General features: G+C 41.8%; 1 protein-coding gene across 1 annotated transcript in view; it reads right to left on the bottom strand.

Annotated features, from left to right (window-relative positions):
• The window catches only part of faf1 (Fas (TNFRSF6) associated factor 1), a 69366-nt gene that overhangs the window by 48454 nt on the left and 7330 nt on the right, over positions 1–13582 (bottom strand). Inside the window, exons 5-7 of the mRNA XM_080032451.1 lie at positions 13435–13526; positions 12716–12837; positions 4944–5049 (exon numbers count right to left, since the gene is read on the bottom strand). Of these exons, the coding sequence (XP_079888577.1) occupies positions 4944–5049; positions 12716–12837; positions 13435–13526 (320 nt within the window). The remainder of the gene's footprint in view (positions 1–4943; positions 5050–12715; positions 12838–13434; positions 13527–13582) is intronic.

Raw genomic sequence — 13582 nt, 5'->3', positions numbered from 1 at the left:
AAGTGCGAGAAATCAAACCCACACAAGAGTAGTGATGTGAAAAGATAAAATAAAAAAACGATATTACAGCTCAACTGTAAATTTATAAATCTAAAATCATAAATTGTTTATATTAACTCTTCACCATCCTGTCATTATTAAGTATTATTTGATTCTGGATGCAGAAAATAGTTCTACAACTCATTTAAAATTAAATGCAATGTTTTAAATGAAAGATAGGGCTACATCAAAGTGTCCTCCATTTGGCAGCATGAGGAAGAGTAGGTAGAGAATGAAGGAGGAGATGAATCAAAAGGAGAGAGGAGGGGTGGGAGGAATCAAAAAAGACAGCCAGTGTTATCAGCATTCTTCAGATGCCAGAGCTAATGCTCAGCAACAACAGCCCCACGCTCTGAAATGAACAGTATTTCTCTTTTCCCATTCATGCGCGGACCCTGTATCTGCATCACTTAATAACACTGCGTGCTTTTAAACAGTTAGCAAGCCAGCCGCGCCTGTCCCGAGGAGCCCCGTGTTACACCGTCCAGTGGGTTGTTGGTTTAAAGCCCTAACGCCAGCCTGATGTGCGCCAGCCGAAGGTGATCAAAGCCCCGTCGGCGTCTGAGCGCTGGCGGCCGTGGATTTCTAGTGCATTTGTTTAGCAGAATCCTGCCCTTCAGGCCCGCGGGGCTGGACACTGATGCTGAGAAAACTGTCAATTGTGCAGCAAAGAGCCCTCTACACACGGGTCAAATCCTGTCTTTGTAAAAAGCACTGAAGAGAGATGGATCCTTAGGCACATGCAGGGCTGCTGGTCATGGAAGTGGAAACTTAGAGAATGCTACAAACACAAAGTCAAAGCCAATGTCAGGCAAAGCAGAAGAGCAGCTGCAAAACATTGAACTAAGAAGACTGCTGGGGGAAGGCGCTTACACCTTAATACTCTAATATCACTTTGCATCTGTATACAGTATAAACTGGTGGTTGTTTTTCAGAGCACAAATACACGACTTGCAGAAATTATCATATTCAAATCTGAATTTTTCAGAGTTATCAATCTCTGGGAGAAAGAAATTATATATTATTTGTGCTGGGCCTGGCAGAGCAAAGCAATTCACAGTTCAAACAAGCTGAGAAAATTGTTTTAAAAAAACAATAATAAATGGTGGCACATTCCATCCTTTGTCTTTCTTTGGTAAACCTCACACCACACTGCTCGGCGCCCTATCATTATGAAGAGAGGCTATGGCCAGGATAGCAGGCTGGGGTCAGAGCGGGTGGCCAGTGTTATTACAGAGTGTAATATCTATGTTTGACCAGCCGGACTACAGGGATTTGACTGACCGGCTGGCTAGTCGATGAATAGAAGGGTAAAGGGAGGAAAGGAGAGGCATAAACACTAGTAATGAAGTGGCGGCAGTCAGAGGTTAAAGCGGCGTCAGAGAAACAACAAACTAACGCCCACCACAGAGAGAATGAAGGTGAGAGGTGGAGGAGGAGGAGAGTGAAGACGGTCAGTGAATGGCAACTGGCAGAAAACAACCTGATCTCAACACAAAAACAAAGCTACACAGCTGCACACCAGGCCGGCCCACCTGGAGCTACACCAACAGAACCTGCATGTAGTCATTCAAACTAACCTGCTCTGACCATATGATATGTGTGGCGCTATAAGAAGATTATGATGCAACCAAATCTAAGACATAGTTATGTACAATATATAACAACCGAAAAACATTGTGGCATGAATACCTTGTAAGTTTCTCCAGGTAGCCAAAGTTTTTGTGGCAGTTACAACGCATTGCATTTGTTTGCTGCAGCAGACATCATACAGGGAGCAATACTGTCTAATGCCGCCCCCTGTCTGCCACAACAGCCATCTGACTCATACGTTAGACTGCAACAAATTAACATTACAGCTATTACATTTAATCCGTGATTGAGTAAGAGATAGTACATAGAAATGTTACTTGTAATTACCAGCTAAAACTTATTTGACCTTGTTCTGATCTAATGTAATTATACAACACCAGGCAGTGTCGCTTAGTAAGCAGCACAGGGCACCAATGCTGAGCATGAAAAGTATTTATCAACCTGACTTGCACGTACAGACACTAAAATATAAAGGAGGTGTTTTTAACAGAGCAGAACCAGATTTAAATCAAAGCCCTAATAATAAATACAGCGTCGCTGACTTGTGTGTGTGCTTTTCATGTTGAGATGATGCAGGGATGTACGAGCTAGTTATACACAACACTAGCGATACTGGCTGTGGTGCTGAGCTGCCGGGCAATACAGCAAAATTAATGATCCAATCATTGTAAATGCCAATTGCCTGTAATCACTGGCTGGAAGCAAATCAAAGGGAAGGAAAGGTTTAAACAGTCACAAGCTCTTGCTCACTCGCTCGCTCGCTTTCTTCATCTCCCCTAGGCACCAGATGCCTTTCTTTCATTCCCTTTTCTGATCCAGCCTTCTTTTTCTCAGCTCTGTAGCCCTGTCTGCATTTGGTTCCTATATGTCTCCCAGCTGCGGAGAAGGGATGGGGCCCAGGCCCAGCCCCGGGGGGCAGGGGAGGAGTGAAATCCCCAGGACAACTGGTCTGGTCACGGACAACCCCAAACCAGCAGCCATCCCTATTCTACCCTCTACGTCCCTGGCAAACATTTGCTCTCCAGCTTAGCTCCGAAGCTAGCCAGAAACTTACCCCCACACTCTTGTCTGGTAATGCCAATCAGAGTCTACACACAGCCCTGTGCTCTAGAGATGCAGAAGAAAGAAGGTAGAGAAGCGACGCTGGGAGAGAGAGATGGAGAATGAAGGGATAGAAAGGGAGGGGCAAGGGCAGTTCCCTGAGAGCCACAAGGCAAAGCCAGCGTCTTTGGCAAAGACAAACAAGAAGACAGGACTCTATCCCTATTGATATGCACAAGCAGGGACCATCGGCTAGTCTGCAGCTAAGACAAAAGGGAGAATGGGAAGAGAAAGGTGCTCTGTAGTGGAGTCCATATGTGTCTCTGAGTGGACACAGTATGAGCAGAAAGGAGAGTCATGCTGGCTGAATATGGTGTTACTTCTTTGTTGCATTCTTAATTCTATACTCGCCCTGTTGTTCGTGTCTTTTACTGCTGTTAATATCAAAACAATTACACAACCTAACGTCTCATCTCTACCATGGGCATAACAAATTACTTCAGAGAAAATTCACCTCACATTATCCAGAGGGACTATCTGACTGCATACACTGACTGTACTTGCACCTGTAGCTCTCCACACTGGTTACTTATCCTTTTGTAACCATTTCCAACAAAACGTGTACACATGGTTTAATGACATACCATTCCCCCAACACATTACAGCAATAAAAAATGAAAAAAATAAATAGGCTTGTTCCCTGGCTGAAGAGTAAATATATAAAGAGCATGGCCAACATTGGGCAAACACAGTCCACATCGATGCAGGTTAAAGTTCTGGGCCTCATTTTCACTGCAGGGGGCCTTGAATTGCCTAAAGACAAGCATGCGTAAGGAAAAGACCGCGACATGGAGGCCTGTTTAAGCCCACATTGTCCCTTCTGTATCCCCCATGGCCTCTTACAGCACCCCCACCAAGCCAACAGTCCTTTGCCTCCTTTCTGTGTCCATGGTTCCCCCCCTCACACACCGCAGGGACCCCTCCCCAGTGTTTGTAAATCCGGCAGAAACACTTAAGGTTCACAGTGGGTGCTCATCAAAACCATCTGCCCAAGAAGAGGGTGAGAGAGAGAGAGAAAGAGAGAGAGAGAGAGAGAGAGAGAGAGATGACGGAAGGAGTATAAAAGAGAAAGAGCGAGGGAAGAGAGGGAGAAAAACCAGGGAGGGCAAGCTGCCTCCTCCAGTTCAGATGCTGGTCGTACTAATCTGTTCAATTAGCACCATTACAGGCACTGCTATAGCTGCCTGATTATTATTAGTGTATTCTTCACCTGCATTGAGGAGCCAGGCCTGCAGGGCTGCAGTGAGCACACAACTTATGAGAAATGCCTTTCACTGCTGGTTGAGAGGAAAATAATGAGCTGGATGTAAAGCCATAAAGAAAAAAAAAGCAGAACATGAAAATAACGTAAAGCTGCCAAAGGAATAAAAACAACAAATGATTGATATTTCCATTCCGACATATTGAGTGCATATTAGTGGGACTTTTCCTACCTGATCAGTCTTTGAGGAGCCTATTTCCCCTCACCTGTGACAGCAGGCTATCCACTATGAATAACAAATGACACCTGCTCAGGTCTCCTTTTGCACAGGGGGCTAGAGCAGGACAGGAAAGGGCAGTAATGTGTGTGTTTGTGTATGTCGCTAGTGGAGTGGTGATTTCCACTCACATGAGGCCATTGACACAGACACACACATCTGCTACATAGGCAAGCGAGCTAATGCATATATTTGTGTGCTCTTCAAGCTTTAATCCATTTGCAGCTGTGAAAGTAAAAACCGACCGATAGTTCAGTATTTAAACTGACTTAAAGAGAGTAAGAAAGACTCAGCGAAAGGGGAGTTGAAGAGAGGGTTGCTCTCGCAACAGTCCACAGCTGTGAGAGTAATTATGTGCACGGAAATGTGATCATTTGTGATGAATAATGAATCGATGGCAGAGATGGACTAGCAATGTTTGGCCAATGGAATGAAAGCTGTTTTATGGGACGCGAGAATCAGGTACAATAATATTATGTACATTTAAGAATATTATGTGTATCTCAGTTACTCAGAGAGAGAGAGAGTGAGTGAGTGAGTGAGTGAGTGAGTGAGTGAGTGAGTGAGTGAGTGAGTGAGTGAGTGAGTGAGTGAGTGAGTGAGTGAGTGAGTGAGTGAGTGAGTGAGTGAGTGAGTGAGTGAGTGAGTGAGTGAGTGAGTGAGTGAGTGAGTGAGTGAGTGAGTCTCTGATGCCCTGTATGGTGTGTATCTGCGAGTATGCTGGTGTCATACCTCCTGTATGGTTCTGGTGCCGGGGAAGTTGAGGTTGTAGTCCCTCTGGGCCTCGCGGTGGCTGATGACCAGCAAGTAGTTCTGGTTTAACGACTCTGGGAGACCACTAAAAGGGGGGAAATAAAAGCAGTAACAAAGAGATTAAAAATAGAAATTAATGCAGACAAACAACATGCAAAAGAGGTGTGGCAGAATAATGACGCAAGAGAAATAAAAGGGGGCACAAGAAAACAAACATTATCACTACGAGCGACTCAGTGAAGTATAGGGCAAGCTGAAACTTGTCAACTAGTGGTAGCCGGCTGGCCTATAGGGAGGTGGGAGCCTCCTCTGGGGGCTAGTTGCCCACTTCTATGGTTTGTGTCTTAACAAGCCTGGCCAGAGCTGCGCGCAGCACAGCTAGCACAGCTATGACCACCTGCACAGTAACAGCATGGAGTCCATCAATCTGCTAACAAACCTGGCTGCGATTAGGAAATAAACCCAGGAGAGCCCTCAGCACCTTCCTAACGACAAACCTTGTCCACCAAGAGGCCTGGTTAAAAGCAAGATTTACTCTGATATACAGTAGCTCAAATTGACCACATCTTCAGGTCTTTGTAAAATTGTTGACCAACACAAACATCTCAACTGCTGCTCCAGACTTTCTGGCTTTCTAGAAAAACACTACCTCTTCAACAGATGTTGCTGGACAAATGCTTTCTGTGTCTATCTGAAAAATGGCTGTTTAAGATCATAATCATATTAATTGCATTGTATATCAGTTCATGGTATCAACAATCAGTTTTAGAGAGATGAAGATAATTCAATGACTGATGATTATGTAATGCTCCTAAACTATGTGACTATCTCTATCTGCATCATTCTTAACATAGTGAAATATTGTTGCATTTGAAAGTCATAGTTTTACAACACAGATGTAAAATGACAAGAACAATGACTATCTCAGATGATTAAACATAATAAAAAATAATCTTATTAGAGCATTAATAAAAACATATGGAGATACTTTAACATACAATATCTCACCTCCAACTGCACGGTCACTTGGGACCTTAAACTACTTAACTATAAATCAATCTTATTATTGATTATTCCTATATTTTTTCTTCCTAAAGCATAAATATCATACCCCTGCAGGGTCAGTCTATATGGACACCGTATCTCACCGTAGCGGTGACAGAGACGATGGCAAGACACTTTGTGTGCTTCACATAGAGCGGAGGAGGTGGGGGAATCAACTTTTGGAAGCTTCATTTACAATAAGCTGTGAGGTTAAGTAGCGTTTTGAGCAAACGCCGGGTCTGTGAGGCTGAATATCAATGGGAGGCTTAAGGGCCGAAGCAGGCACTTAATCAGAGCTCAGAACCCAAGGAGAGGAGGAATAGTTGAGAGAAAGAGAGGGAAGGGGGAATTAATATGTAGCGCACACATTAATTATGCAATCACACCCTTAATCTGCGCAGATCTGGACGAGCTTATGTTAACAGAAGCTCAAATTTACTGTAATGACAGCATATTTACATTGACTAAAACTACGAAATCAATATGTAAATGTAATGTTTGTTGTAGCTAACTGGGGAAGATTGGAAATGTGTGGAGTGGGAAGGATGGATGCATATGTAATAGGGCTGAGCAGAAGGATGTGAGAGAGAGGGAGAGAGAGAGAGAGAGAAAAAAATTAGAAATGGAAGGGGTAGGGACACATAAATAAGGATCTAGCTAATATCATGATTATGTTTGGACACAGTCCCGAGCTACTGCTGGCAGGCAGCTACACTCCTAAATAGACAGAGCTAGAGGGTAAACTGAGTGGAAGTGTTACTCTGTCCTTCCAAGCAAAGAAGGAACATCTTATCAATCATTTATGGCAGCCGACGAGCCATTTGGTGTCGGTGTGTGTGTGCACGTGCACGTGCGTGTGTGTGTGTGTGTGTGTGTGTGTGTGTGTGTGTGTGTGTAGTTCTGTTCAAGATCTACTTTGAAAAATCGGATCACACACATTGTGCTCTATAGAACAAATAAAGCAACTCAAAATATCAAATGCATTCAGAGGGGGATAAAACCTGCCATTCCATTGATGAGTCATTTCCCATCTGTCTGAAGAGAGGCCTGCATGGATCATATATAGACAAAACACCCATGTTTCAAGTAATATCCCTTTGGCTCGACTGCTTTCACCACTGATGTTTTTGGAAGCAGCTGTCTTCTGGTAGAAGCAGGCTCCTCAAGCAGTACAGGGTTGAAATGTGTGTTTCTCAGTCTCTCAGTGTTTGCTTCTGCCATCTGAGGTCTCCTTCTCACTCATCACACACACACACACACTAGTGACATCCAGGGCAGCCGGGAACATCTCTGGAGGTACTTGACATGGCATAAGGGTGCCGGGAGGAAAATGTCATTTAACTTTATGGACAGAGAAAATGGAGCATTTTGCAGGGGGGAAGAGCAGGCTAAACAGATTGGTTTCATTCTGAGGTAAGCCCATCGCCTAAGCTGTGAGTCCCTGTGGCACAGAGCAGATTCTAGACCTTATTAAACTAGCATTGCCAGATAGACACACACGTGCGCGCGCACACACACACACACACACACACACACACACACACACACACACACACACACACACACACACACACACACACACACACACACACACACACACACACACACACACACACACACACACACACACACACACACAATGTGACATGTGCCTGCAAAACACAAATACTCGTATAGATATATATATACACACATCCCCTACTCAATTATATCGTGTGTGCGTTTCATCTGCTTAGGGAAACACAAACACATACAAAAATACTGACCAGGACGATACATACTGACTGACCATCATGCCTTCAATAAGTACAGAAGAAGTGCTCATGAAGTGTACACAAGGTCTCCTTACCTCTTCCACATTTTACATCCACAACAAAGCAGAAGGATGCGAAACCATTCAGGCTCTGCTCTGTTTTGGTCTGCCATCTTGTCCCAAAGTTAATCAGCATGCTAACTGTTAGAAGCTTCCGATAAGGGCCGCTTTAGCTAACCAGTTAGCTATCTCTCTAAAGCATCTGCCACTGGATAGCCGACACAGAGAGAAAAAGGGAGAGAGAGAGAGAGAGGAGGGGGGGCAGGGAGCCGCAATAGAAACACACATAACTTAATGAATCATTTTAGCAATTTCTTTCAGAGTTCAAATTAAAATAACCTTTCCTTGGCAAACACGCTCCCTGAGCGCTGAGCGGGGAAAAAACGAAGAAGGAAACAGGCTCCATTGAAATATTCATCAGGCCTTCATCATTTATGCAGGAGATTAGCTCCTCCTCAACACCCTCTTGTATTCACAGGCAGTCATCAACATGGCCACAGAGAGAAACCTCCCTCAAACTGGGCTTTTAACACTGCAGTACTAACTGCACACGACATCACTAACTAAATAACTACAGATTGGTGCTTGAAGGAAAATCTCCCAAAGCCTCAAGATTTATTTCTAATCAAACAAGACAACTAAAAGGAGTTTACTCAGCAGGATCATAATGACAGTGCAGCACTATTTAATCAGTTGGGTTGGTTTAGGTGTGTGCACTGCATGAGCCAAGCTCTACAAAGTAATTGCCAGGGATATTACCATTTATGGGACATTTGCATTTTTACTCAGCAACAATTTGAAGCAAATAAACATTGTGAAATTAAATTTGGGGGAATAAGGGTCTTTGCAGACTACGACTACAAACTAGCAAATATAGTTTAGAAAGAAATTAATTAACCTGTTTAAGAACATATAATTCTAGATTGTCATAGAGAATACTGTTCAAGTTAATGGGCAATAGCATTAGTAACATCAAAATTACTTTTATTGATTAATAACAATAAATATATTTTATAAATATTAAATATTTCTTGTGGTTTCATATCATAACAAAAAAATACCTACGGTAATTTTGATCCTGCATACTTAAACACAATAAGGGGTGAAAAACCAGCACCTTAAATAGATGAGTAGAAACATAACAGCTTTATGAAACATTACTTTTATTTATCTTATCCATTTGTTTTTCGTGATTTTGTGATTCATTGTGATTAATTGGTTGCTGATATTCCCCTACTGTATGAAGAGGCGGGTTTTATTGGATAACGCATAAAACTTGAAGGATGGATGAGTTGAACAGGGCTAAGCTATAATCTTTGACATCATGTTAGCCTCTGCAGTGCTGCGGCAGTAGTTGTTGTTTGTTAAAAGGGAAAACAAATAAAATGAAGCATCAATGGCAATGTTGTAGATTGGAAGGATCCATTTGTAAGGCTCCAGTTGTATTGGCCAAGTTTAAATAGGCATAAGCATCACAACCTGTGTTTTTGAGATATGTCTTCAACTGTATTGGACAAGTATGGATCCTTTGCAGTTTTTCATATATTAGGAGCCGTGCAACAGACAAATAACGGCAAAGAAGACATTAATGATTCAATCTCTTGTAATACACAATACATGGCAGGGTTTTTCCTGGCTCAGAATGGGCCTTTGGGGGGTGACAACAGGGAACAACTTCTTTGGGGTCGCGACTGCAACAGTAAAGGCGAAAAGTTTGTGAATTTTAAGAGCAGTATGGGGTTGAGAAGGGGAGTTTCAATGATAGTTTTATTACGATTATTTTGTTTTCATGATGGAGGGAAGCCGTAATATAAATTGTATTGGGCGGAACTAGAAACATTTGGAGAAGTTTTAAATAGCGTAATATATTATCAATTTTTATGATTTAGGCAGCTAGAGATTTTCCTTTGGGGGAAGCATAGAACCACTTTGGGGGGCGCCAAAAATTTCTCTATGCAGGAAAAACCCTGCATGGAGACAATGTGTGTAACAGACTCTAACTGGCGCAAAACTATGAGCAGGAAAACTTAATAAGTTGCAAATGTAAGTCGCTGCAAATTCAATAGAGTAACTGTTTAGAATGAGGTTGCGATTAATAATTGGGACATATCAAGCAACATCATTTTGTTATTCAATAAATGCTAAATATTGTGCAGAAGTAGATAGATAGTAATACCAGAGTTCACTATATCATGACACAATAGTCCCTTTAGTTGCTATGGACGTGATAATGTGTGCTTCCCTACCTATAAACATTAGGGTTGAGGCGTTAACTGGGACTGCGCTCTGTCTACTTCAACAAATTTACACTCACCACACACACAAATGGCACATACTGTGGATTTTCGGTGCGACCACAGTTATTTTGACGGCAAGCTAACAGATTGTCTGGTCCCACTACGGGAGACTGCTCTCCCCCCACTGCTCTGTGATCTGTCACCTATCTTCACCCAGTATGACAACAGGGTCATCACCACACAAACACATTTATACATAGAAAGAAAAAAATACACACACAAGGCCACCCCGCTCCATTCAGCCCCAACTGTCCTCCTCTAAACCAAAATAGCTGACACAGAATAATGAGCTCCTGACACCCAAAATGATATCGATAACACTTTGGGAAACCGCGACGACAGCGCTGCTAAAAAGACACCAGTGGGTGGGGGAGTGAGAAGACGAGGAGAGGCAGGGAAGAGAGCGAGGGAGGGAAGACTGGGGAGATGAGGGCCATTAGCTGCCAACACAATATAACTACCACTTAGCCTAACTAGAAGGCAACGCGGCAAACTGCCAAATCACTTCTTTCTGGTGACATGTGGATGCTTGCTTGGCTGCTAACATGAGGAAGGGTGCGGAGAGTTACAGTACAATTTCAATTTTGAATCCACTGTAAACAATCTAAGGCCAGTGTATGTGAGACCATCAACAACTCTGGCTAATGACACTGATGTATTTTAGGGAAATGTTACTGAAAAATTGTCAAAACATCCATTTTCATGATCTTATGCCATTTATTTTTCTGATTTATGATTCAAATGAAACCTACATGTGTCCTTACGCTACTTCACATGTTTCCTAAACAGTTTGAAAATGTTTTAATTCAGAATCCAAATCTAAGTCTTTCTAACAAATATCATACCATTTCATTTAACAAACTACTAATATAGTAAATAAAACCACCGAAATGCGTCAATACAGGTCCCCAGGTTGGTGAATGCTTTGCTTGTAAAGGTCATTTTTAAAGTCTTGTGAATTTGACTCAAGATTCACATTAATTTGATCAATATTTAATAATAGTATCATAATTCAACAGTTAAACAACATATGCCTGTAAATTTAAAAAATGTAATTGCCTGTTGATTTGATTATTTTCTCCTAGACACGATGATCTATAGTCCCTTTCTCCTATCATTAGTCCTTTACTCTGATCATTAAATCAGCTTCAATACAGCCTTTTAAAAATATGATCCGTCCTAATAATAATCACAGCACGGCACACTCAAGCTCTCCAACCATACATACTGTATATTGCAAGAATGCAAAATATGACTTTTTCTTGGGACAATGTTTACCTTACCCCAATGAGAGGACAAACACAAAAACATGTTCAGCCTGCCACCTGTGATTGTATTAGTGCTTTGACACTACACTGAGCAGCCTGACATTTCAGAAGGAATGGTTGCTAATACTGCCACGGATTCACTGAAAAAAAAAAGAACATCCTCTGACTGGAGAACACTGCGTCGTAATGAAGCTTCCTTAACAAATCTCTGGCTGGCTACTATCACTTGTGTGTCGTACTGGGGAGTTTTTTTGTGGGGGAAAGCAATAAAGAAATGTGAAATATGGATATGGTAGACTCAGTCTATTGACGAGTAAGATGCAGAACAACCTTTAGGCCAGCAACAATATCCGGCTTATAGAAACAAAGCTGGGCGAGAAAATTACTATTTACACAACAGACGAGAGAGTGCGACAGCAGATGTTCCTCTCAAAATGTCACAATGGATCAGAGAAAATGAATGTGCACTGGCAGGTCGAATGTCTCTTAATATAGCAATACAAAAAAATTGTATTTGCTGGCTGGATACTTGACTGCATCTTCTCCAAAACTGGACAAATATTGCCCCCTGGTGTTAACTATTAGTTACTACGTTTACACCACTACTGGTAGTATGTCATACCCTGCGTATTTCATTTTCATTTAACTTTTATTTATCCTCGAGAGACCAATTGAGGGGTGACCCTCATTTTCAATGACGTCGAGTCAAAACAAATTCAAAACAACAATACAAACAAAATATTCAATGCAAAAACATCAAATACACAACAAGTGAAGAGAAGAAAAAACAAAACGATTGAAACATTTACAGAGTGGGGAAGAGTGGCAGCAATTAAAAGGTATCAAATCGCATACTCTTTTTTTCTATTCTACATACTACATCTGACCATAAAAAGAATCCAGTTAGATTGCAGTAGGCATACCATTGGGACATACTTTTATTTATTTATTTTATCATAACATTGCGCCTTGATCTTGCCTCTTGATTTTATATCCGTCACATTCCTGGTTGTTTTCATACGGAGGGCTCGGTCGATGTGACGCCACCACCGGTACGCACTAGATTGTGGGTCAGAATCGCCCAAATAGCATGCGGATTTCAACACACAATCTCGGACTAATGTAGTAGACAACCGGGTATTTTTAAGCATACTAAATCACATTGGGCATCCTTTACCATACTAAATAGCAGAAAGTATGGGTATTGGAACGCAACCATAGTTTACGTGTGTCAGGACGGGAAGAGGAGGGGATCGCACTAAAAAGAAGAGAGCGAGAGAGAGAGAGAGAGAGAGAGAGAGAGTGAGTGCTGAGTGCTGGGCTGTATACCTGTTTTTGCTGGTGCTGGTGCTAGTGCTAGTGCTGGTGCTGGCGCTTGCAGTAGGGGCGATGTCTGGGGTCAGGACATACAGGCTGTTGTTTTTGGGCAGGTGTAAACTTCTCATCACCGTCTGATTACATGCACAAACACACACACAAAGAATTTATAGCTGTGGAGATAATGGTTAGGTATGGGAATCAATATGTGCATACTACATCTGATTGTATACTTGTCCAGCTCAAAAATATTGAGACAAATCTCCTGTCCTGATGAATATTTTAAAAGGAACCTCTTACTCAAGTCACCTCTGCTTGGTCACTTGAACAAGGGCCAGTCATGGGAGCTACTACTGCTTTGTAGAAACTTGTGGTGTTATAGGGTGTTTTGGACCACAGTGCTACTTTTTAAACACTACAAACTATCCATATCTGGAAATAAAAATTAAACAGGATGATAAGGTAAAAAAAAATTTTTTTTATTCATTGGATGAAATAAATATAAGGTTATGTGCCTACATTTTTTTAAATCCATGTTTACCTTGTGTCTTTCACATTTAACCAGATTAAGACACAGAACACAAAGTGAAATTACAAATGAAACAAAGAAAACAATATAAAAGAGCACGGGTTTAGCTCCCGACTCATGAGTGCTGTTTTTTTTTTATTGAGGCTCCGTTGCAATTGCAAGTTTGTGACAAACGTTTGTAAAAGGACCTTTCTTAACTCACACTATCAGATACATCTCCACTCTTCCATCCTTTCAGTTGCATTTTGGACACTGGAACCCCAAGCTCTGTCTCAAGGATGTGTTTGATTTCTCCTGTAAATTAGATTTATGTAGATCAATGCAAGGGAGATGATATCTTTAACAAAGAG

Source organism: Ammodytes marinus, assembly GCF_949987685.1.
Source record: "Ammodytes marinus genome assembly, chromosome: 8".
NCBI classification, from domain to species: domain Eukaryota; kingdom Metazoa; phylum Chordata; class Actinopteri; order Uranoscopiformes; family Ammodytidae; genus Ammodytes; species Ammodytes marinus.
This window is presented reverse-complemented; position numbering and strand designations above follow the sequence as displayed.